The sequence below is a fragment of the Ochotona curzoniae genome, unplaced genomic scaffold (assembly GCF_017591425.1).
Source record: "Ochotona curzoniae isolate NIBS_2020 unplaced genomic scaffold, NIBS_Ocur_1.0 scaffold_2476, whole genome shotgun sequence".
NCBI lineage: Eukaryota > Metazoa > Chordata > Mammalia > Lagomorpha > Ochotonidae > Ochotona > Ochotona curzoniae.
Genome location: NW_024467095.1, coordinates 14,990,494 through 15,015,697, shown reverse-complemented (window position 1 = coordinate 15,015,697; position 25,204 = coordinate 14,990,494). Strand labels below are relative to the sequence as shown.

Sequence of the window (25,204 nt, the reverse complement as noted above, 5' to 3'; positions counted from 1 at the left end):
TATTTGGTATCAGAACTTGTTGAATACAGATGGAAAATAGTATTTTGTCAGAGTGAAATAAGCATCTCTTCATCTGAAAATCCAAATTCCAAAAAGGTCTAGAATCTGATACTGAGCACCAGTGTGACTCCGCAATGGGAGATTTCAGAGCTGGCTTTGAAAGATGGTCCACAGTCTGAACACTGTATAAAACCCCCTTCTGGTGCTGGATATGAGGTCTGTCTGAAACATAAATGAATTTTGGGTTTAGACTTGGGTCCTATACCCAAGATATCTCATTAAATATATGCAAATATTGCAAAATCTGAAAAAGCTGAAATTCAAAAACACTTCTGGGCATTTCAGAAAAGGAATTTGCAGCCCACACTGTACCGTGCTATTTCTTCTTGCTGTTGTAGTGAAAGAGGAATGAAATTTAGAACATAGCTCTTTCTAATCTTCTATTCATAAAAACAATTCTGCACTCTCAAGTCACAAAATTGGGGTCTTTAATATTTTATGAGATTTTTTCCTTTATTCTTCTTTAAAATAGTATGGCAAACAGAGCAGAGTCTAGCTTGATTATCACAGTATGACAATTTTCGTGTGCTCATGACATAAAACATACATATACAGGGCTATAAGCATATATGGGACAGTGGGAAGAAATATGAGGCAACTGTTAAAGCTCCTAGGAAATATTTTTAAGACAATAGTAATAAACACCAATAGGCCATTAAGGTATTATTTATAGATTAATAATCGCTGCGTGAGACTGTTTTATTCAGAGGCTCTGTGACGAGTATCTTAGGGCTGGCCCAAGTACTGCATGTTGAGATCAAAATATGATTTTCTTCAGCCGATGTAACTTCTAAAATAAATCATTGATACAGTCAGTGACTCATCCAATCCATCCCAGTGTGCTCTGCTCCATGTTAGGAGTTTTTTATTTAATTTGAGCATTTTCATTATTGTAGATTTTTATTGTACACCACTTAGTTCTGAATCTTGGACAATTGTTATAATAAGGTTACTAGTCAGAGACTGAAGATAAAGAACAGCAATTCAATAATTAAAAGACATCCAAGAATGTGATCTGTCAAGTAGCCAAAAGATCAGATCTCAAAGTGCATGAAGATGGGCCGAGTGCCAACACTATTCGTGTAAGAAGCAGTTATTTCCAGTGGTGAACCTGTGTGTGTGTTGGTGTTCCTGCGTCACACAGGGCGCTTGGTAACATTATCACACCAGCATTATTAGACAGGACTATCTTAATTTTTATCTGCCACAATTCTTAAATTATCACCTCCACAATTTCCTCCTTAATATTTTCAGCTTCTTATTAAACCAAGTCCTAACCACACCTCTTTTATTTGTTCCATTACTATTATTATTATTATTATTATTATTTTGCCAGTGCTGCCTTCTACATGTTTTCCTAGACTCTGAGGAAGGGAAATTTTTGAAGTTGATGACTCAGTCTCTTTTTTCTTTGCATATCTCTCCAGATGTCTTTGGGAATTGTTTGTTTCTGCTTTCATTGCCCACGTTTAAACCACAGTGTCTCTCGCTGCCTCCTGTGGGCTTCTGCTTGTCCAGGCTGGCCTCAACCAGCTCCGTGTAACAAAGCCTGCAGAGCAGCCAGAGCGATCTTGTTTTAGCCAAGCCCGATTCCTGTCACTGTAAACTCCGCACCATCATCTGAAGACTGGCTAGGCTGGCTCTGGGTGGTCTCATCAGCTTGATCTAGAGTTTTGTACTTGCTCCCTGGGCTCTGTTGTTCAGCTCCTAGGGCACGTGGCTCTTGTTCCCACTCCAAGTTCTTTGCACTCACTGTTCCCTTAGAGTCTGCAAGACTTCCTACCCGTCTCCACTCCTGCAAGGCTACTGGGCAGCAGTCCTTCAGGACCCGTTGGAACATCACTTTGGCCAGCCCTCTAAGAATCCCAGCCTGGATCAGGTTATATTATTGTTTGTTCTCAGAGTGGCATTCATTTATTCTCCCCAATGCTTAACACAACTATCAGATTTTAGTTGTATAATCCATTTATTCCTTCAAAAATTTTGAACATCTGCTATATGCCCAACACTGAATATACATTAATGAATAAGACAGGGTCTCTGTTCCCAAAGAACTTACAGTAAGGCTTGTTGACAAAAAAAAAGAAACTAAAAATAGACATATAATTATAAATCATAGAGAGTACTCCAGGACAAAGAACAGGGTGCCACAAGGGAGGACGCAGGGACACCTTTTGTGGACTGAGGAGTGTGCGAGGGACTCTCCAGGTAGGTGAGGGAGAAGCTGAGGCTGAGAAAGAGCCAGGAATGCCTTCATATTTGCCTTTGTACAGGGCAGACACCCAGCTGGGGAAAGAGCTAGACACGGATGCAGAGTGAAAAGCTTGGTGCTGGGATGAGTAAGCCGCAGAAGACAGGGGAAGAGGAGACAGAAACGAGAGCGCCTTGTGACTGGGAAAAGGATGGAGATGATCCTGACATGTTTTAGGCAGCTGAGCTGTGTTGCTGCTGCTGCTGGGTTGAAGGCTGGACCACATGGAGACAAACGTGCAAGCATGAAGCAGAGTATGTAGTTTGGAGTAGTACGGTGGCAACTGAACTAGGGGAGAAACTGGTTAAAGAGGCAAACCCCGAGTTTAGTTTTGTGCAAGCTTTGTTGAGATGTAAGACATCCAAGTAGCTATGTCAAATGGTCATTTATACAAACTGGGAGTTAAAAGGTGGGGTGTAGAGTGGAAGTGTAACAGAGTCTCCTTCGACTCTGGGGTTCGGAGGTGAGGTCAGTATAAAAGACCGAAGTCTGTACAATTAAAAATGACCAGTGAAAAGAACTTACAGCTCTGCCCCAGAGTCTCCGTATGCTTAAATGTCGGGAATGAATGTCCTTTTCTCTTTTCTTGGTTACCACTACTCCCATCCACCCCCTCCTTCTCCCAGCCAGCAGTATTTTCTCGGTCTTAAAAAGAAGCCAAGACTGGTTTGCAAAACTGGGAACGAGAGGGCCTGGCATGATAGCCTAGTGGCTAAATCCTCACCTTGCATCTGCTGGATCCCATGTGGGCACCAGTTTGTGTCCTGGCTGCTCCACTTCCCATCCAGCTCTCTGCCTGTGGCCTGGGAAAACAGCTGAGGACGGCCCAAAGCCTTGGGACCCTGCATCTGATAGGGGCCCAAAAGAAGCTCCTGGCTCCTATCTTTGGATGGGCTCAGGTCCAGCCACTGTGGCCACTTGCACATGCACCAGTAGACAGAAGATCTTTCTCTCTGAATCTCCTTCTCTCTGTATATCTGCCCTTCCAAAAGTAGATAGATAGATAGATAGATAGATAGATAGATAGATAGATAGATAGATAGATAAAAATCTTCCAAAAATGGGGTTAATCTTCCAAGCTGGTAGAATCGAGTCACTGCTCACCTAATGCAGCTTTACTGTATCAACTTGCAACTCATCAGTGAACACATGGCTTTTAACTAATAGGAGAGACTGAGGCACTCAAAATGGGAGTAAGGCAGGTGCTTTCCAAGGTACCATCACAGAGTACCACCCTGAGTGGCTGACATCAACAGGGATTGAGTCCTTCAAGGTTCTAGAGGCAGAAGTCTGAAATTAGACCTCGCTGGGGCCCATCTTTGGACCTGCACAAGAGAATGCCGCTTTCCCCCCTCCAGCTCCTGGTGTTTGCTACAATCCCAGGCCTTCTTTGTCTCTTAGACACAGCATTCCAGACCTGCCTCCAAACAGCACAAGGTACGTGTCTGTGACTTTGTGTAGTCTCTCCCTCAGCTGGCTGTCTTGTAAGGACAACAGTCACATTGGCTCAAGGGTTCACCCTAAAAGAAATATCAAGATGTATATTAAAAAAAACACTTATCAATGGGCAGCATGCTGTGCGTGGAGTGGCAGACAAGCAACAGGCTTTATGGAGATGATGTCTGGGTGCTGGGGCGGGGTAGAGGAGGGAAGGATGGTGGGTGGTTGTGAAGTACAGCAAGCACAACATTTCCCCCCTCTGGGCTCTCCTTAATACATAGCATATCTGCCCAAAGCTTGGTCTTACAAATGCAAGTTCTGAGCAGTCCCCCCTGAGTTAGGGTACTTGGGCAGGCTATGAGGTACCTTCCTTTCAAAAAGAATGTTGAAGCCCTATACCACTTTCTCCACTCCTTGTGCATCCCTGGCACAGGACAAATGCATGAACAAATAGTAAAAGGAGTACAAGCTAGGATTCCAGATTTGGGGCCTGAAGATAGGGGGAGGTGGGAGGCAGAAAGAGTGGGTCAATAACGATCTGTGATGAGGCCTTGCCAAACCTTCGACTCCTTTTACAAACTGCTGAGCATTGCAGAGGGACAGTTTGCATCAGTCTCAAGCTAAGACATCCCCCAAGGTCCCTGGTCAATGGATGAACCCAGAGGAAAATACACTTGACTGTTTAGCCCCAGCTCTTCTGCTAGACCAGCTCTTCAGCACCACCTAGTGGTAGACTCTTCAGGCTGGTAGCATTGCTAAAGCCACCCTCCTAGGACTCCAACCCTGACCTAAGCTGCCAAGATGAAGGCTTTCCTCTTAAGGTCTAAGATAAGAGACTATGTAGGAATAATGAGCAAATCGAGAGCTTGAGGATTAATGTCAGAGAATTTTAAATTACGGAACTTAAGCTCAGCAATTACATACACAATTAATAGCAGGATTTTTTTGTTTTGTTTTGTTTGTGTATATCGCTTTGTAATTTTTGTCATTGAGCAATTTGGGACAAAGAGGCCAAGATCAAAATTAAAGCTGTGCAAAAGAAGTGCACAGCTGAGAAGGGGAACAGAGACTCTGGTCCAGCCCTGACCTCCTAGCAGGGGAAGTGTCCTTGTCATTTCACATTTAAAGCAAGAGAGGCTCCATTAAATGCTCAAGGTCAATGTCCAGCAGATCACTTGGGACCCCAACTGAGTGTTCACTTCCTTCTGCTCTGTTGCTTCCAAGTCCACTCTTTTGTTTTGATGTTTGTTTTGTGTGGCCACAGTTGCATGGAGATTCTCTTATAGTAGATCAGTCAGCTTTATTCTAAACACATAAATGGTTCCCCTAATGACTTAGCTGTGGTTCAAGTAAGGAAATAGAATCTCCTACAGTTTTCTCAACAGGATTGCTGTTTTACTTTGCTATAAGCTTCAAAGAATGTATGGATAATTTCAATTTAAAGATGTTTAGTGCCAAGATTGTGAAATTCATGTATTTTTTCATAATTTGCATTTTCTTCTTTGCAGCATCCTTGTAAATATTAACTGTATTACATATCATGTTAACACATATCCACTCCACTTGTTACAACATTTTAGACTTGTCCCCAAATGTAGTATTTTCAGTCTTAATTAGATTATAATTAATGGATGATTAATACTAATTAGCTATATAGATTGTACAGTTCACAATGGATTTGTCAAATTTGCATTTTCTTGAACAGCATGGAGTTCAGAATTAAAAGGAGAACTTGCACTTATTAAGCATTACATATTGGCAAGTAATGCTACAGACTCGTTTCATCTTGGCGGCCAGTCCCGTGAGATGAGGCCATTCTATTCTCACTGATGAAGAAACAGATTCAGAAATGTTCGATAACCATGTCTAGTGACATACACTAAGCAGAAGATCCGGAAACTGAACCTGGGTCTCCTGTCTTCACCATGACAGTTGAATCTGTTAGTTCCCAAGACCAGACGTATATTTTCTTTAAAGATCTATTTATTTGCTGGCTGCTTATTTATTTGAAAGACAAAATGGTGAAGAGGGGTGAGGGCTGGGGAAAGAGATTGTCTAGCCACTGATTCCCAAATGGCTGCAACAGCAAAAGCCAGGAGCTAAGAACTGCATGTGGGCAGCAGGAGTACAAGCACTGACTCGCAGCCATACTGCAGGAGGGGTTGCTGACATATCAAGCAATGGCTTAACACACTGCGCCACAGGTGATGCTTCGTCTCAGCGTATACACAGGGTAATGATAACTCAGAGAGATGAATGTATCCATCACCTTAAACATTTGTTATTTCCTTACAATGTGTATGTTCTAAATCCTCTCTTCTATTTTGAGAGATAGCATGCTTTATTGTTAACTTCATTCACCCTGCTGTGCCGAACACTGGGACATACTTGCCAAAAACATCTCCGAGCACTATTTTATGTCAGAGCACTCGGTTGCAAGCATCCTTGTTCAAAACAGGAATTAGCGTAAGAGAACAGAGTTTAGCAGTTGTAATGTCACCCAGGCTCTCAAGGAAGACACACTGTGATAGGCTCAGGATGGCTCAAGGCCTTGGGACCCTGTGCCCATATGGAGACCCGGAGGAGGCTCTGGGCTCCTGGCTTTGATTGGTGCAGCTCTGGCCATTGCGGTCACTTGAGGAGTGAATCATCAGATGGAAGATCTTCCTCTCTTTCTCTCCTCCTCTCTGTATATCTGACTTTCCAATAAAGATTTAAAAATATATATATTTCAATAAAGATTAAAATACATATATATTTAATCTTTATATATGTATATATATCCTGCTTCACAAATATATATATTTGTAAATATATGTATATTTGTAAATATATATATATTTGTAAATATACATATATTTGTAAAGCAGGATAAGAGAGGGAGAGAAAGATATCTTCCATCTATTGGTTTGTTTCCCTAATTGCTTCAACAACCAGACTGTGCTGGGCTGAATACAGGAGCCAGAAACTCCATCCGTATCTCCCACATGGATGGCAGGGCCCAAGCTCTTGGCCATCCTCCACTGCCATCCTGGTGCAGTAACAGGAAACTAGAGAAGACGTGGAGCAGCTAAAACTGGCATTCATATGGGATTTTGGCATTGCACGTGCTGGCTTACCCTGTTGTGCCACAATACTGACCTTAAAATCTTAGTTTTTAATCAAAGTTGAAAACATCTTTTGTAACTTCATAGAGTAACTTAAAATATGTAGGTCTTTCAAGTTATTTGGGAAGATATTTATTCAAACAGCAAAAGTCTTACTATTCAAAAGGATGTAGTGTTGGCGTAAGGAATGACAGACACATAGACCAGTGGAATAGAATAAAGAATACAGGCATGGATCCATATATGTGGTACAACGATTCACCAAGACAAGTCAGGGGAGGGAAGGGTGATATTTCAACAAATAATGCTGGAATAACTGGATAGACACGTGGGAAAAAGAAACCGCAGCCCATACTTCACATCATTGATTAAAATTAGCTTAGATCCTAATCCTGAACATAAAAAAAACACAAAAAATTATAGCACTATTTAAAGAAAACGTGGGAGACCAAGCTCTATGATCACAGGTTAAGCCAAAAAATTCCTATACTCTATACAATTATGAAACTCAAAAAAATCACTATACCTCAAAATTTAAAACTTTTGCTCTTATAAGGATACTGTCACAACAATGAGAAGGCAAAGCCGAGACTAGCGGAAGTATTTTTCTTCTGGACATTGTGTTAGTTTTTTGGTTTTATTTTTAATGTTTATATAGTTGGAAGAGATGGATGCCCTTGTGGCCTCTGATTAGGTTAGGAAGGGTCCAGAGTGGGACAAATGTTTCAACTGTTTTTTCTTCCGCGTCCACAGGAGAGGGGTTGCTCCATGCTGTCAAAGGGATGGGGGATGGTTGTTTACTGACGACTTAGAGACCCTGATGTGGGTGACAGTGTTCTGAGAGTGTTACTTTAGTGGCCTGGATAGTTCTGAGACGTCATTGGCTTCATGGCACCAGGGTTGAAAAAATCCAAGCCCAAGTCCACCTTAGCGTGTACACAAGCCCAAGAATGTTACAAGGTTTGGGCCAGAAAGTAATCCAACCTGTTGTGCGTTCCATTCTCTGACAAGGCACTCCACATCCTCTGCTGGCCTAGATGACTGCCCAACATGTCCCCTTTGTGCATCTAGGCATGCTGCCCAGTGCACAGGCATCAGCAACGGAGGGGACCCAGTCCTAATACAAGGTCAGACTACTAAATATATTGTGATGCTCTCTGTGGCCAGTATAGGGGACTTTGCTTGTATAAGCAGTGTGTGCCTATCATAGTTCCTTTTTGCTCTCCTGCAAAAGTGGCTGCTGGGAAGTATGAGCCAGAGACCGGCTAGAGTCAGGAGGAGTGGGTGGCCAAGGATGAAAGGGAAAAGGCAGGGCCCCTCACACTATGGGTTTCAATGGGCAACTCCAATCCCAATTCCTAAATCCCCTGTGATAACACAGAAGACATTCTCTCTCCTAGGAACCCACTGGTTTCTGGAAAGGCCTCATTTACATGTTTCCAATCTGGTAGTCACAGATTCAGTGGATATTAAAGGTCATTGTAAGGAAAGGATTTTTAAGCATAAATATCACAAGAACACCATTTCATATTTTTTTTCCCTTAGGGGAGACAAAATAGCTTAAAGAAGTATCTGTGCATAAAATGAGTACATACACTAAAATTAATGTTAAAATTTTTCGCATAATTTTCCATAATGGAAGCACTGATTCATAAGGGAGGTGCTATTCCCACAAGCAGATCTCATCTGAGATGCGACCTGTTCAGGCTCATACCATGGTAGGAGAATCACATCATTATTTCCTGAATTTCCAACTCAATTTCATTGTTAATGAATCCATAGAAAACTGAGCACCACACAGGTTCAAGGTCTAGGGAAGTGACCAGAGGATGAATCTTGGGACACTAAAAAGCTAAGCAAGGGTGAGTATTTAGCCCAGCGCTGATGTCACTGTTTGGGTTGCCCACGTCCCATATGGAATGCTTGGCTTTGAATTCCTGTTCTGCTTCGGATTCTAGCTTCCTGCAATATGCAAGCAATGGCTCCAGTCCGTGTGCCCTCCCGCCCATGTGCAAGGCCTGGGTTGAGTTAGCCTTCCGTTTCCAGCCTTCTCCCATCTGTGGTGGTTGTTTGGGAAATGAAGCAGCTGACAGAAGAACTCCTTCCTTAAACTACACTGAAAATGCATTTATAACAAGGGTTAGGCATACTAGTGATATCAGCTAGATTATTTTTTTTTCCAATAATCTTCACCTATTTCACCTATTAAAATTTCAGTGTCACCTTTTGAAACATAATGCTGTTGTATCTCCTACCTGCCCAAAGCCTGTGGCTTGCAATTTATTTAGCTGGAGAAGCACTGTGTTCTTTTGGAACAATTTATTGAAATATAATTGACATAGCATGTGGGTCTCAGACCCCTAGCAGAAAAACAAGCAAGTGTATTCACCCATACAGTGGAACGCTCAGGGAAGGCATTGCAAAGCAGTGGCATCTACAGCGTCTTCAACAAAGAATTACACCTTTTTAGAGACGCTTCAAGACCCAGGAAGGGGAACTCTGAGTCTTCAGGGGGCAACTGGGGCAAGGGCACCCAATGGCCAACAAGCTTTAGTCAGTCACTTCTAGGTCACGTCCAGGCTGAAGGGGGTGGCAGGCTGTCTTGAGTGGTGCGTCTTTGTCTCTGATGCAGAGCAGGTGTGGGCTACGTCTGGTCTCTTGTTAGTCCTGCCTGTAGGCAAATCTACATAGAGCCGAATTCTCCTGCGTCTGCCTCTCGCCTGCCTACCACTTTGGGGCCGTAGGCTCTGGTCTCCCACTGGGGCCTGTCTCCTTCAGACCTCCAGCTTTGTTCTGGCCCCTGCGACCCCATAGACACGGGCCCTCTCACGGCCGCAGGGCTCCGACCCTGGAGCCCCCAAGTCAGGCCTTCAGGCCGGCCGCCCCTCACTGGGCGCGACCGCGGAAGCTCCCCGGGCCCTTTCTGTTGCCTCGCCCGGTGCATCTTCGCGGTACTCATTCCCTCTCTGACATCACTATGCTCGTGTAATATATTTTTTTCGAGTTCGCTCCAGGTCCAAAGGGAGCGTCAGTGGGGGGGTGAAAGAGCATCGGAACAGAGAAGGAAGTGTGCAAGAACGAATGGTTCGAGAACGACAGCGGCCCGAGAGCGGCGGAACCCGAGGGCTGGCGGGCGCGGTTTCCCTCAGCGAGAGGGGGAATCTTGAGCGAGCACACAGGAAAGGCAGGGCGGCGAGCGGGCCCCGGCCTGGGTGAGTGCGGCGGGGCCGGGGCGGGGAGCCGAGGGTCCCGGGGCGGCGGGGGGCGGCGGCGGGCGGCGGGGCGGGGCCGTTGCGGGGTCCCGGGCTCGGGGGTCGCGGCCTGGGCCGGGACAGTGCGGCAGGACAGGGCTCCGCCGCGAGGCCCCCTCGCTCCCGGAGGCACGCGGGGGTCCAGGGTTCGAATCCCAGGGCTGTGGTTAGGTAGCTTTGTGGCCGGTCAGCCGCGACCCCCCACTCCCCATCCCCCGGGATTCGGCGTACTCAGTTTTGCAAAATGGGGACCGGTTGCTTCGGATCGGTTGATGCGTGAACAGATTCATTCATTGATTCTAGGCGCTTTCCTGCTCTGGCGCTGGGGATGAGTAGAACCTGCAGGGGAGGGCTTCTTCTAGAAAGAAAACCCCCTGGTTTTCTCATTTCTGTGTGTGTGTGTTAAAGTACAATTAGAATATTAGAATTCTTTGAGAATTAAAGCTTGCTTTTTAAGATATGTTCATTTGGTCAGCTGAGTTTTTGACTTTTCTAAGGTTGGAGAAAGAAAATTTTTAAGAGTTATTGTATATTATATGTGTGTGTAGAAATATGTTCTATGATGCACAGTGGAGGTGACTGCTGACATACAGAGCTTTTGTACAGCACAGGCACAGCCCTCTCACAGGGGGTCTTCACTAGTGAAGACGCAGTGGCCGGCCACCAGTAAATGACAGAGCCAGGACTGGAATCTGCTCCTGGACTCTCAGCCCTGCACGCCTTCCACTTCACTAGGCTGCGCACGTGTTTGTCACACTGTTTTGTTAACACACAAGCCTGTCGATGATGGAAAAAGAGTCCTCAGTGGCCAGAGATGTCCGCAAGCAGACTTGTCAACTCTCGGAGTGTTCTCTAACCTGCTAGCATTCTTCTCACTCTGTGCTCATCTTAAGCTTTAAAGTAATTTTTGAAAAGATTTATTTATGTTTGATTGGAAAGTCAAATATACAGACAGGAGGAGAATCAGAAAGGAATATCTTCCACCCGCTAATTTACTCCCCAAGTGGCCGATCCGAAGCCAGGAGCCAGGCATTTCTTCCAGGTCTCCCACGCGGGTGCAGGGTCCCAAGGCCCTGGACCGTCCTCAGCTGCTTTCCCAGGCCACAAGCAGGGAGCTAGATGGGAAGCAGGATTGCTGGGATTATAAGATCCTGGTGCATGCAAGGGGAGGACTTTAACTGCTAAGCTATCTTGCTGGACCCTAAAATAGTTTTTAAAAAAGATTTATTTAATATCTGTCCAATAAAAGAGAGGTGGAGAGACAGAGAGAAACATCTTCCATCTGCCTGTTCTCTCCGCAAATGGCCACAACAGCTGGACCCCAGATTATCTGAAGCCAGGAGCCAGGAGCCTGGAGCCTCTTCTGGGTCTCCCACATGGGAGCATGGTCCCAAGGCTTTGGGCTGTCCTCGACTGCTTTCCCAGGCCACAGACAGGGAGCTGGATGGGAAGTGGAGCAGCTGGGACATGAACCAGCACCCATATGGATTCCATCGCTTGCAAGGGATGTGCCAGCCCCTATAATTTTTAATTTTTTAATGGATTTGTTTACATGTTTACTTGAAGGGGTAATAGAAAAAGGAAGAGGGAGGCAGAGAGAGAGGTTTGGGGGAGAGGAACTGATGACACTCATTGCCGATTTTTTGCCTGCTGGTTTGTTTCCCATATGGCCTGAGTGGCCCCAGGCTGGGCCAAACCAAAGCCAGGAGCTTCTTCCAGGTCTTGGACCTGGGTGCTCTGTCTGATTTTTTTCTGCACTCAAACTGGACTTCCTTTACCCTGGAAAATCAGGTTTTCCTCACTTCAACTGCCACACCCCTGCATCCTGTGGGCAGTTCCCTTTGGGTGCCCCTCAGGTGTGTGGGTTGCAGCTGCTCCTTGTGGCCTGCGCACACTAAACCCACGCACCTGCAAGCCGGACCTAAGTGCTTTGTAGTCGTCTGGCAGGCGTGGCTCCTCTCACCTGCTGCTCCGTCAGCACAGCACCAAGGGCTCCAATGTCTGCTGGGACTTTTCAGTCCATGGTTTGTCTCCTTCCTTCCTGCAGGGACCTCGAGATAATAGGAATAATGTCCTAGGGACTTTCTTTAGCTTTCATTTCCGGTTCTACCAGTGCATTTTCCGTTCTGCTACAAAGTGATCCTTGTACACTTCAAATATGTTTCTATTTCATCCAGGATTTTTGATCCAACATCATAGCTTAGCTTGTTGGTAAACGTTCCAGGACTCTTCCAATCTTCCCTCGACCCCTGCCCCTTTTCCTGGAAACCGTCGCTTCGGAAAGTCTCATATGGGGCCTGTCTCTCCGTGGCAGTTAGGGGCGTACTTGTTAGAGCTGAAGGGGAACAGCTCAGTTCCAGAACACGTGAGGTTCTTGTGTGGCAGAGGGTGGCACCCAACTTTCTGTATATGACAACCTCTGCACTGGAACCCTGTTCTTCAGGGGATCAGGATATGCCGCCCCAACATGTGGCACTTGGGTGTCTGAGGAAACGGTAAATCTGGAATTCCCTCTTGTACTATCCTCCCTCCTTCCACTCTTCCCCTATGTGGGCCGAATGCTAATTCTCTGGCCTTTGCATAAGACACTCCCTTTTAAAGATATTTATCTATCTATTTATTTATTTGAAAGGTGAAATGACCAAGAGAAATTGATTCACTGACATTGTAACTGCTGATTCACTCTCCAGATGGCTACGGCCGTCAGAAGTGAGCCAGGCTGAAGGCCATAGCCCAGCAATTCCGTCCTGGGTGACCGCGACGCAAGCCCTTGGGCCATCGCCTGCTGTCCTCTCGGGTGTGTTAGCAGGGCGATGGCTTGGAATCAGAGCAGGCAGGACTTGAACTCAGAGCCTGATTTGGGATGCCAGCATTTCAAGTGGCAGTGTAATTCACTATGTCACAGTGCTGGTGCTTTACAATCATTTTGGTTTCTTAAGGATTTATGTGCGCAAAACAGTAAGAGAGAGAAAGAGGCATTTTTCCTCCATTTTTCCTCCATTTTTGTTTCTTTTTCTCCTTCAGCTAACCCAGCAGATCCGTAGGAGAAGATGACCGTGTTCTTTAAAACACTTCGAAATCATTGGAAGAAAACTACCGCTGGCTTGTGCCTGCTGACATGGGGAGGCCATTGGCTCTATGGAAAACACTGGTAACTATCCGATAGCCCCCCCCAACCACCTTCACCCACAGCAGCACCAGAGCTGCCCAAGGGAGCCTGAGCTTAGAATCTTGTTCAGTTATGCTTGTCTCTAAAACATCGCGCGCAAGAAAGTGTTACACAAACCAGCCCCAAAGACAAGGGCCTCTTATAATTAGTTCTGCTTCCTTGCACCTGCTGCAGCCGGTCTGGGTTGTAGCAGTGGAAACAGGTGAGTTTTATTCGTTTGATTTATAGTTGAACAAATCGGGACCTGTCCTGGAGAGAGACGTTAGCGGGAGGCAGGGACTAGAAGGCGCACACCGCCTTGCGCGTTGTTCCTTCCGGCAGTCGCTGCAGCCTCTTGATCCGCCGTCAGTCCCCTGACCGCGCCCTGCCGGAAGCTGCTGCTTCTCTCCTGTGACTTGGTGGATCCTGTAAGCCTAGGGTAACTTTAAACAAGACGGAGACTTTCAGCCCTTTTGTTTGAATAAGGAATTCAATGCAGTCGTGGGTTTTATTAGCCTTGCGGCGTGGAGGGAGGAGTGCCAGAGCTGCTCTTCTGGTTTAATGTGATAAGATTTGAATAGGGAAAATTTTTCAATCAAAATTATACACATGATTAATACAGCCAATCCAATTGTAGTCTTTTGGGGATTAGGACTCTAAGTACGCAGTGGCACTCTGAAGCCCAGATGTCTTAAATAACTGCTTCATTAAATAGAATGGCGTACTGTGCATTGTGTTGAAAGGATTTGCATTGGGAAGGAAATTCAGACTGATTCTTTGGTAAACATTCTCAATTCACCATCTTCAGAAAGAACTTTATGGTGCAGCCTGGTGTTTGCTGTATATTTTTGCAGCTGTGGAGAAGTTGAAACATACTCTCTTTCTTTTCCAAGTGTTTACAGATCTAAGCACTCCAGCTCTGTTGGCTTGCATTGAAAAGAAAAGAACAGACCCAAGAAGCTTAAGCTCTGTAAACAGAGTTTGAGCAGACATTTTACAAATGGAATGGAGAACATATGTTTTTTTATTTCTCTCCTTGCCTGCAGCATTTAAACATTTTTAAATTTCACAATAGTTTTAAATTTATGAAACAAAAATTATGAAGTAGTGCAGTTTCCATATGCCCCATACTGGCTTTCTCTACTGTTAACATCTTGTATCAGTGTATTTGGCACAACCCAACTTCTTCTGTTACTGGCATCTTATATTAGTTTAATTGAACACAGCTAATGGACCACCTTTTTTTTTTTTTTTTTTAATCCCAGCTCTCTTTCCCTCTTCCCCCAGCCCGTCAACACTCTGCTTAGATTGAATCATTCCCTGCTCCCACCATGAGAGACAGCATGCAGTGTTTTTCTGTATATTTTTTAATTTCTGAAATAAGCCAGGTGTTTGGCTTATTTCACTCAACATGATGCCCTCCATCCATTTTATTGCAGATGACAGACTCCGTTCTTTCATGGCTCAGCAGTTTTCCTTAGGCCCTCAGGGAAACACTCTTGTACCTCCTTGCCAGGGGCTTCCCGTCTAGGCCAGCTCAGCCAGGGGAACCTCTGACCCACTGAGATTGACTGAAATTTAGGGAACTCTTATATTCCCCATTCTGGATGTTCATGGAGATCCCATAATTCCTGGTGTGTGGTAAAGGCCCATTGGCTTTCCAGAGTGAACACAGGCCTGACTTTGAATATAATCTGAATAAGTTTGAACCAGGAGACCTCATTTGGCTGTCTTCATCCTTGACATTCAGAGTCACTGCTTTACAAATGAAACCCCGTTGTCTTACTGCAGCTCCTTTTGGCAGCCTTTTCTCTGTATGCTTTGGTATTGCTTAGCCCCTTTTATTTTTAAGTCGTGGTTAAAAAGCAGTTTACCGTCTTAACTGTTTATAATTGTATGGTTCTGAGGTATTATTAAATATACTCACATTGTTGTATGACAGATTCCCAGAACTTTTTTGCATCTTGTGAATATGAAACTCTACTGAACAACTTCCTGTTTCCCTCATTCTCCCAGTCCCTGGCAATTACCGTTCTACTTTCCATCTCTATGAACTTGCCTGCTTTATAAAACCCTTATAAGCGGAATCCTACAATGTTTAGGTTTTTGTGACTGGCTTATTGGCTTATTTCACTGAGTGAAATGCCCTTTAAGAGTTTTCCATATAATAACATGTGGCAGGATTTAAAAACTTTATTTGGAATAGAGGTCTGCTGGATATATATTCTATATTTTCTTTACTCTTATGTCAGTAGAAATTTGGGTCACATCTGTGTCTTAGGTATTGTGAATCATTCTACAGTGAATTTGAGTGTGCCATTGGCTCTTTGAGAGAGCCTGCTCTCCATTCTTCTGGATATATACCTCGCAGTAGATTGCTGGATTATATGATGGTTATAATTTTTTGAGGAGCCTTCATACTGTTTTCCATAGCAGCTGCATCTTGAAATGCCACCAACAGTGCACAAAGGTTCCAATTATTTTGCACATTCTTACCAACAGTCCATAGTTCCTGCTTTTTCTGGCAGCGGCCATCCTAATGGATGTGAGCATCATAATACATCTCTGTGCTGTGATTTGTGTTTTCCTGATTATTAGTGATGTCAGTTGCTTTCTCTTGTAAATGTATCATTCACTTTCTTCATAGTTCAGATTCCTTGATTCAATATATTATACATTCTTCCTCTCCATTTTTAACCTTTCCAATGTGGCCCTTTCAATGTTTAATTTCCTCCCTCTTTTCACTGCTCAACTTCTTCAATGGATTTTCTCTGCTTCCATTCCTCCTACTCATGCCACATCTTACCCAATGTTCATTAGAATTATTTTCTCTAATTGTACTCATCAATGTTCTGGACCACTCAACTTTAAACATAGTGACTCTCCTTCAAACATTTGCTTTCCTTGCATTTTAGTGCCAGATTCCTGTTTTTTTCATTTCCCCTCGTGGCTGTTTCTGTCTGTCTGTTGCTGTTCCTTTCTGCTCAGGTGCTGGAGGAGCAGTTCTCTGGGACTTGCCCAGGACCCTGTTCTCGCTCTGCGTCCTATGCCCATGTGACCTTATCCACTCAGATTGTAGCCAGGTCCCAGGTTTGGTCTCTGTAAAGACCCCTCTGAGTTTCCAGCCTTGGTATACTGTCATGCCTTGGTATCTGAGTGGGACTGGCTCCAGGCTCTTTTACCTTGCATACATCAAAATGTAGAATGTTCAAGTCGCTTTTACCAAATGGCAGAATGTGTGCATAAAACCTATGCATATCGATGCATTTCTCATACTGTTTTCCATGATTAGGTAACCCCTCATATTTGCAACCTGCCTTGTGGTTCCATCTATCAACCACATAGAGCTAGAACAGCAGAATTAGCTGCTAAAGTGTCACCTTTTGATTTCCTGCCAAGACAGTACTGAAAGTTCTCGGCTCTCTGTTGCTTCTTCCTGCCTTTACCACTTGTCAGAAGCACTTGGTGTTCAGTTTGGCAAACCCTCTTGTCAGTATCCTGTGAGGGAAGGGGTGTGATGTAGCTAGCTGGTCAACCTACTGCAAAACAAGAAGTCAGGAGGAGTAGAAGACTGGTAGAACAAACTGAAGGTTAAGTACCGTCAGTCCTTGGTTTTGCAGGGGCCTTCCCCATTCCAAAATCCGAGGATGCTCATGTCCCATAGGTTACATGGTGTAGTATTTGCATATCATTTATATGCCTCCTCCTATGTGTTTTAAATCATCATGAGATGGACATTGTTATTGGTTTTAGATCAGTAATATCCAATTTTGGATATTTCTTTTAATCTTTACCCCTCTAATCACTAATGCAATGTAATGCTATGCAAATGGTTGCATTGTTTAGGGAATGATGATGAGAAAAACAAATCTATATTATGTGTTCACTATAGATAGAATATTTTGGATTGTTTCCACACTTGGTGGTCTAATCTGTGGCTATGGAACCCACGCATGGGGAGGACGGACCATATGTTCAACTGCTTATGTCTACCTGGGTTGTTCACAGATGTCTCAAACTCAACTCTGTAAAAAGAAGACAAAAATATTCTTTTCCACACCTGTTCTTTCAAAATAGTTGGTACTGTACACCATCCATCTAATTTCCCAATTTGGAATTGGAATATCATCATGTATTCCTCCTTACTTAGCCTCATTTTCCTCATCCAGATTTTACATTCTAAATGATTTTTCTTCTTTTGAATCTGTGAATGTGTTCACTTATCCGTCCTCACTGCCAACACGAAGGCTGGCACGCTACCATCCATACTAGCATCCTCTCTGGCCTGGAATCTGATTCATTAACCTCTTATCTATTTACTCAGCATCTACTCCTGCCTGTTTCTAATCTGTTTTGCAGCCCATTGCCGGAGTGTTCTTCAGTTGCTTTTGTATTCAAGTGCAAAGTGTTTACCAACTTCCCAAGTTGGGCTCAGTCTTCATGAATCTCTCTCCTTGCACACTCTGCATGTTTCAGGTCTTTCGTGGTGACATAGCCTTCCTGTTTCAGGATTCTCCTGAGGGTCCTTGCACATGTTGTTCCCTGCATGAGCGTTCTTCCTCTCTCTGCTTCCTAAGCAACTACCATCTCTCCAGGTCCGAAGCACTGTTTCTTCAAAGAGGTCTTCCGTGTCCCCTCCAGTCTGCGATAGGCAATCTTCCTACACTTTCTGCATGTACTTCTGTTATGTAATTGCTGTTGTAACTGTTTTCCTGGCCATTTCTTTTAAGATTGTAAAGCCAGGGGTCCTGTTTGTGTTGTCCTGAAGGCCCAGCACATACAAAGTACTTGACCCACATTTTATTTGTGGAAGGGATAAGCAGGAGAATGAAGGCAAATATCAACTCAGAAGAAAGTAAATATCACTTTACTGGCTGGCCACGTCTGAACGTAAGTCCAGGGTGTCGAATCCCCCTAAAGCAAATTATACACCAAATTCCTAGGCAGGTTACTCTTCCGTTTTCTACAAAAGCTATTTTAAAAATTCATAGTTTTGCTTCCCTTGCTGTTTCATCCTCATTCTTTGACAACCTTAATCCTGACTTTCACGAGAAAACAAGAACCATGGAGCGGAGACCACAGCACTACGTGCCCGTTCTTTGTGTCTTGGTGGGTGAGGTTGCCCTGTTGCCTAGCAGCCCTTTACCACTCATCTCCATCCCCTTTGGTTGGTTAGCTGTGCCCTCACTGTGGCCTTACTTGAACACTGCTTCTTTCTCCTGTCAGATTTCTTTTCCAGCTTAGCTGTTATCACTGAACTGCATTCTCATTTACTGCCTGATCTCTCTTTTTCTGTTTATTACTGCCTTATCTCTCTTTCATTTATATTATTCTTGAAATATTTCACACTTTGATCTCTGCCTCCATTTCAGAATAAGCATAGTCAATTTTGATTTCTATTCCATCCTTTGATAGACAAGGTTATTCATCTCTTCTTTAATTTTTAAAAATTTTCTTTGAAAGGCAGCGAGGTAAGTCAGTGACACATTATCACTGGTTTGTTACCCTAATGCTCCAGTAGCTGGGGCTGGACCAGGCTGAAGTCTGCCGCCTGGGACCCGAAGGCTTGGGCTGCCACCTGCTGTGTCCCATTGTTTATGTTAGCAGGAAGCTGGATTAGAAGCTGAGAAGTCAGGATTTGACCCAGGCAGTTCATATGGGTTCCAGGCATCCTTAGCTGTGTCTTAACTCTGCCAAATGCCTGTCCCCTAATTGCTAAATTAAGTGAGAGCTTTTGAATACTTTCTGTCACATTTAGTTCTATCGAGCATATAATTTTCAGTTACCTTCAGAACATCTTTTTCTGCTTGTCGCTTAAATGCTGGCATTCCCCAAGTCCAGTGGTCACTTAACATGCTTCATAGGTGACGCAGACACAGTTGTTTTCAGCTGGTCTTGCCCTATTTGTCTAACCCAAATCTTGCTCTTCTGTGAGAATAAAAAAAGTATTTTTGGCAGTGTTTTTAGGAAAATTGCATATCTTATTGTACTTTTGTCTATCCTGTTTCTGTTTTGATTGCTGCCCTTAAAATGAAATCTTTGACATCATTCAGTTGCAGACTTATATCCCATTGTGGTTGTGTTTATAAATTTATTCCATTGAGAAATTTTCTTTATTTTTTTTTCTTCCTTCCCCCAAAATCATAGATTTTTTTCCCCCCACTCTGTTTAATCTCCCCCAGGAGGCTGGAGCTGACCGGAGCAACAGGCGTTGCTCTCAGAGCACTTGAAGAGCAGGAAATACCCTGTGTGGGGAGTGGTTGTTCCCCGAGTGCTGTATTTACGGTGCTTTCTCTGGGTTGCCTGGGGAAGACTGTTCCCGCTTGCTCGGTTCATCATGTCATCCATTTACATGCAATGATAGTCTTTCACTCATTTCTAACCCCAGCAAAGAGTCTGGTAGGTAGTGCAGTGTGAAAGTTGTCCCTGGAATCACACAGAATTGTTACTCGTAGCAGCGTGCGTCTGGCCTTCGGTAGGTCTTTTGAGTCCTTAATCTGCAGAGTGGAGATTTGGCGGGGTGGGGTGGTGGGTTGGCGTTTAAAGATTTAAATAAAATAACTGAAAAGCTCTTAGTATGGTGTCTGCTAGATAGAAGAGGATCAGTAACTACTATGATTGTGAATCAATTTGGTGAAATGAATACTCAGTACTTTGGAAATTAACTTGTTGCTGGTGACCTGGCAGTGAGGGACTTGGAGACAGCCACTGAGGAGGAAGACGAGGCCTAAGAAGACGTGAGCCTTACGTTCTTTTCTTTTTTGAGCCTTACGTTTACTTCACCCCTTGCACACATGAGAGAGATGGGGAAAGCACTGTTACGTGGCCGGCCCGGCATCTGTAAGAGGGCCTAGGAAGTTGGAACCAGCAGCCGTGCCTGCATCCTTACCCATCCGAGGTGGATTCTCTCGTGCTTGCTGCTTTTGCTGGCAGGGAGCTTTCTGTGGCTCTGGTCTGTTTGCCCTTGGTAGGAACCTCAGCGTGACTTCTCATTGGGTCTGCTGCTACCAGCAGCGACTCTGCCCCTGTTCCATGCTGGTGCCTCGTTCTCAGCTGACTCCCTTGGCCCAGTGCTCCTGACACCAACTGGGCCTCCCTCTGAGACCTGTGGCCCAGGACTCCCTCTTGTTTACTTTCATAAAGCATGATGTCTCAGCCAGAGTTTCTGGTACCTTCCTAAAGATTTGTAAATCTCTTCAGTACGCTTGTAAAGCCAATGTGCTACTATAGTGATGGACCATGGTTCTGGGCCCTGTTTCATTGGCTTTTAGTCATATTGGATGTTTTCTTCCCAAACATGCTGTCACTAATCTTGATTACTGTATGCTGGCTTTCTAAAGCATTGGTATGAACCGCCTTTCAAATTCTGTGGTGAGAAACAGTTTCCTAGGAGAGAGAAAAATGAATGGTTCTGAGTTTGCCTGAGGGATGTGTTCTGTGTCGTTTAATTTTATTGAGAAGTTAGTAATAATAAAAATAGCTAACATTTCATCCCAGATTGGCGTGTGCCAGACATGATTCTAAGCTCTTTACATTTATTCCTTTTATTGTACTAATAATCAGATAGATGTGATGGTTTTTTTTTTTATGGTTGTCTATCTTAACACTGCTATGAAATTAATGGCCCCGTACAAATGAAGAAACCACGGGGCAGAAGGATGAAGTGCCCAAAGCCACATAGCTAGTGAGCATCAGAGCCACAGTTCAGGATCAAGTAATCCTTAATCCTCGGCAGACTCAAAAGAGTCACTGTGCCTCAAGTATCGGGAGAGACGGAAAGAACCGTAAGCGAGATTGTCTCAGCCACAATGCCTGTGTGGTGTGAGATTATGATGACATGCTTCAAAATCCGCATTGCCTAGGCAGTCAGACCTGGGTTTGAGTCTTGTTTTTGCCACTTTCTGATTGTATGACTTAGAGCAAGCTATTTTTTTTTTTAAGATTTATTTGTTTTTATTGGAAAGCCAGATATACAGAGAGGAGGATACAGGAAGATCTTCCATCTGATGACTCACTCTCCAAGTGGCCGCAATAGCCAGAGCTGAGCTGATCCGAAGCCAGGAGCCTCTTCCAGGTTTCCCATGCAGGTGCAGGGTCCCAAGGCTTTGGGCCATCCTCAGCTGCTTTCCCAGGCCACAAGCAGGAAGCTGGATGAGAAGCAGGGCTGCCGGGATTAGAACCAGCGCCCTTATGGGATTCCGGTGGATGCAAGGCAAGGTCTTTAGCTGCTAGGCTATCACGCAGGGCATAGAGCAAGCTATTTAAGCTTGCTACACAACACTTTCATCCACCTGTGCAGTATTTCACATTATTAGCTCCTGTTGTGTGTTAACATTAAATGCACCTGGGGCAGGCATTTCGCCTAGCAGTTAAGCTACCATCTTTAATGCCCATGTACCTTACTGTGGTGCCAGGATCTGATACTCCGCTTCCTGCTGGTGTAGACTCTGGAGGCAGTGATGATGGTCAGGTAAGGGACCTCTGCTGCCCGTTCAGAGGTACAGCTTGAATTCCCTGTCCCTGTTTTGTCTCGGGTGTTGTGGACATGTAGATACCAGACCAGCAGGTGGAAACTCTAAACTCCTTTCTAGCCCTTTCTTCTTCTCCCGCTTTCCTTTTTTTTAAAAGCACTGATTTTTTATGATAATGTGCAAGGTAGTATGTGCTATGTGTGTCTGTTTGAAGGGAACAAAGAAAATGTTAGAGATACCTGGGGAAAAATTAATTTTAAAAATTATTTATGTACATTTTAGACAGGTAAAAATTAGAATAATATCATGAGTCCCCAAGTAGCATTACCTAGCTACAATTGCACTTTTTAATAATGTTATTGGAGGCTAATGATTTGGAATAGGCACTTGTACCTGGCCCAACAGACCAAACCAATGGAGAATCTGTTGGTCATACTGATACAGACTTAGGCAGGGTCAGGAGTTTGGAAGCCATACTTCCCTCTCCTGATTATTACCTTGCAATCCTTTCTGCCCACCTGTGAGTCAAATTCCCCTGTCCTTACCTTGGGCCTGGAGGGGGCGGAGTTGTGTAACCACGCCCCTTCCAGCTCCTTTAAAAGATGCCACGCAGAGGCGGGGCTTGTCCTCCTGTGCGCAGCAGATGAACTCGGAGGTCGGCAGGTAGCGGTCTCTCTCACCCTGTCCTTTTTCTGGCCTGTTCTCCCTGAACGTGACCCATATGTATCTGTATTCCTTCCCTTCTGCATGAGACTTACCACTTTCTTAAGCCGTTTTGGTGCCCGTGTTTAAAATGCAAGAGGAGGCGAGAACCTAGGAAATAAATACTGGGTCCAAACGTGGACCACAGCAGTGTCGGCTTCTGTTGCTGGTGTCTAGCCCTTTGTGCTAGCAACAATGAGCTCGCTAAGCTGCAGCCAAGCGAGGTCTGATAGTGAGGTCATATGTGGGGTTTGTTTTCACCTATTCCAATAAAAGGAAAAAATAGAGGACGTAGGGAAATTAGGCCAAGAGAATGAAGTAGAAGTGAAGGGAAAGCACCGAGTTCCGAAGAACTGCAGCGCGGTGATCTCACGGCACTCGCGGGAGGCTGCGTGAAGGGTAAGAAACTCTGCTGCACTTACTTTGATGTTGATTTGAACAAAACTGAGTTTCAAACATTGCATTTAGTGCCTGCGTTTTAAATCTTTTAAACTCTGACTCTTAATGTGTATCTTACGGAAACTAAGTCTGTTTGCTGTATAGACGTTTTTATCGGCAGGCCGGTCCGGTAGAGTTTTTGGTGCTGTGTGTAGAGCCATACAAGAGCCTGAAGTGAAAAGAAAAGAGTGACCTTGGTTTCATGGAAAACTGTGATATTGTATGCACCATAGGTTTTTTCATTCCTTTTCCTTTGTACAATTAATTAAAATGGCTAAGCAAGTCCTTAAATTCCGCACCTGACTCCTGTTAAGCAGCTGCCATGGTTTAACTGGCTCCCTGTCCCTCCCGTGTCTTGTTGATTGGATTCCACGCCTGCCTGCGGCCAAGAGGGATCTCCTGGTTGCTGCTTAGAAACCCTGAACCTGCTGAGTCAGAATCTGTGTTGTAACCCCATGTCCAAGTGGCTTGTCTGTGTACCAGCGTTTGAGAAGCAGCGTCACTAAAGGTGTAGTTAGATTGTGGTGCGATTTACTCGGCAAAACAGTTGCATACGTGTGCTGGGTTTCTGACCGTCACTGCGGGAGGCCCCGGGAGTGTCTGAGTGTCCTACCTCTGCTTGAGGAAAGGCTGATTGGTGCATTCAGGTGTTGGGAGCCTCATTCCCTGAGGAGGGGAGCGCTGGAGCCTGGCTTTGATTCTTCACGTGTCACTTCCCAGGACTCTGGCTCCGGGTGAGTGGCTTGATGTCTCTGCGTTTCCCTTCTCTGTGAACACAGGAGATGGTGGAAGCCATCTCTCCTGCAGACTCCTTCAGCAGTAGCTGGTACAGTGAAAGCTCTGCTTTTGACCATTGCCACCTCTTCAGGGGAAGCGTCAGAACAGACGTCCTTTGGGCTGTGGAATGAGTGGGGCGGAATACTAGGTCGTATTCATGAGTGAGCACAGGTGGAGATTGCAAATGCACAGTAGATGTTCAGAGACTGACCGAGAACTTGACTATAGAGATGTGTGTTTTCCTCGGCTGGGAGTAACCACATGGAAGGCTTCCATAGGGTGATAACGGATCAGTCGTGAGTTTTTGTTTGAAAGGCTGAAAGACACAACAGTTTCCTCTGGACTGGTTTACTGCCCGCATGCCCGCATGCCCGCAGCACCCGGACCAGCTGAGACTGATGCGGGAACTTACCCAGGTCTCCCTGGTGATGGCAAGGCCTCACCTGCCATCCCGCAGGGCACACATTATCCGGGAAGGGGAATTGAGAGAAGCTGGCCTTATGTGCATGTGCTGTGACAAGGGTGTGCCAAATGCCCACCTGCAGGCAGGAGATTTAAGGGGAAGAGAATGCCACAAAGTGGCATGCAAGAAATTTAATCCAGTGTCAATGTGTAGGATACATTTGAAATACATCAAAGCTGAGAGAGCATTTCCTTCGTCTTCCGTGGCAGGTATTGAAGATCCGCATTAGTGTGGTGGTGGTAGGATGGAAAATACCTGGGGCAATGTGAGATTGTGGTCGTGTGGGTAATACATGAACATGGGCGTGAAGCCAGTAGATGTGTCTGGTTTATATTTTGCTGCTGAATTAACCCTGTGACCTTCATGAAGGTGCTTAACGCCCCAGCCTCAGTCTCCTTGCAGTGGATCTGTTTGAATGTTAGATGCAAGGACTGTTAAAGTTGAGCAGGAGGCTGGCCGTTTAGTCTGTTGGTGCTGGACCCTAATCAGACTTCTATGGTGTAGCCTCAGCAGCTGAGGTTTGGTTGATTTTTTTAGGAGGCCCTGTCATCAGGTAACTAAACTAACCAGTTAACTAGTTAAGCTGTATGTGCTGCCTGATCATGTTGTTGGCTGGAGTTAGAACTAATGGGCTGCTTTTCAAATTGTTTTTGTTTTGCTCAGATAAACTGCTAAAATTTAGTATAAGGAATTTTCCTCTTGAAAAGAAGCCCAATGTATTTTCATTACTTGACAGGCAAACGGGGCTGGTGCTGTGGCTATAGTAGGCTATGCCTCTGTCTGCAGTGTTGGCATCCCTATGGGCACCAGTTCCGCTTCCCATCCAGCTCACTGCTTACGGCCTGAGAAAGCAGCAGAAGGTGATCCATCCCAGGGGCCCCTGCAGTCACGTGGGAGACCCGGAAGAAGCTTCTGGCTTCCAGCTTGAGCTCAGCTCAGCTCTGCTGTTGGAGCCATCTGGGGGAATGAACCTCTATAGTGTCTCCTTCTCTCTAACTCTGTCTTTCAAATAAAAATAAATAATACATCTTGGAAGGAAGGCAGGCAGGCAGGCAGGCTGAGAGTATTAGAGACAGATCACCCATCTGTAGGCTCA

The 25,204-nt window shown here is 44.9% G+C and overlaps 1 protein-coding gene across 3 annotated transcripts in view; it reads left to right on the top strand.

The window, feature by feature from the left end:
- The first annotated feature begins 10,013 nt into the window (after positions 1-10,013).
- AGK (acylglycerol kinase) overlaps positions 10,014-25,204 on the top strand; it is a 65,598-nt gene continuing 50,407 nt past the window's right edge. Inside the window, exons 1-2 of one of the 3 annotated variants that reach the window (XM_041002345.1) lie at positions 10,014-10,070; positions 13,143-13,260. In XM_041002345.1, the coding sequence (XP_040858279.1) occupies positions 13,160-13,260 (101 nt within the window). In that variant the 5' untranslated portion in view covers positions 10,014-10,070; positions 13,143-13,159. Of the gene's footprint in view, positions 10,071-10,605; positions 11,010-13,142; positions 13,261-25,204 lie in introns of those variants that run through there. The other 2 variants (XM_041002346.1, XM_041002347.1) reach the window with 2 other exon arrangements.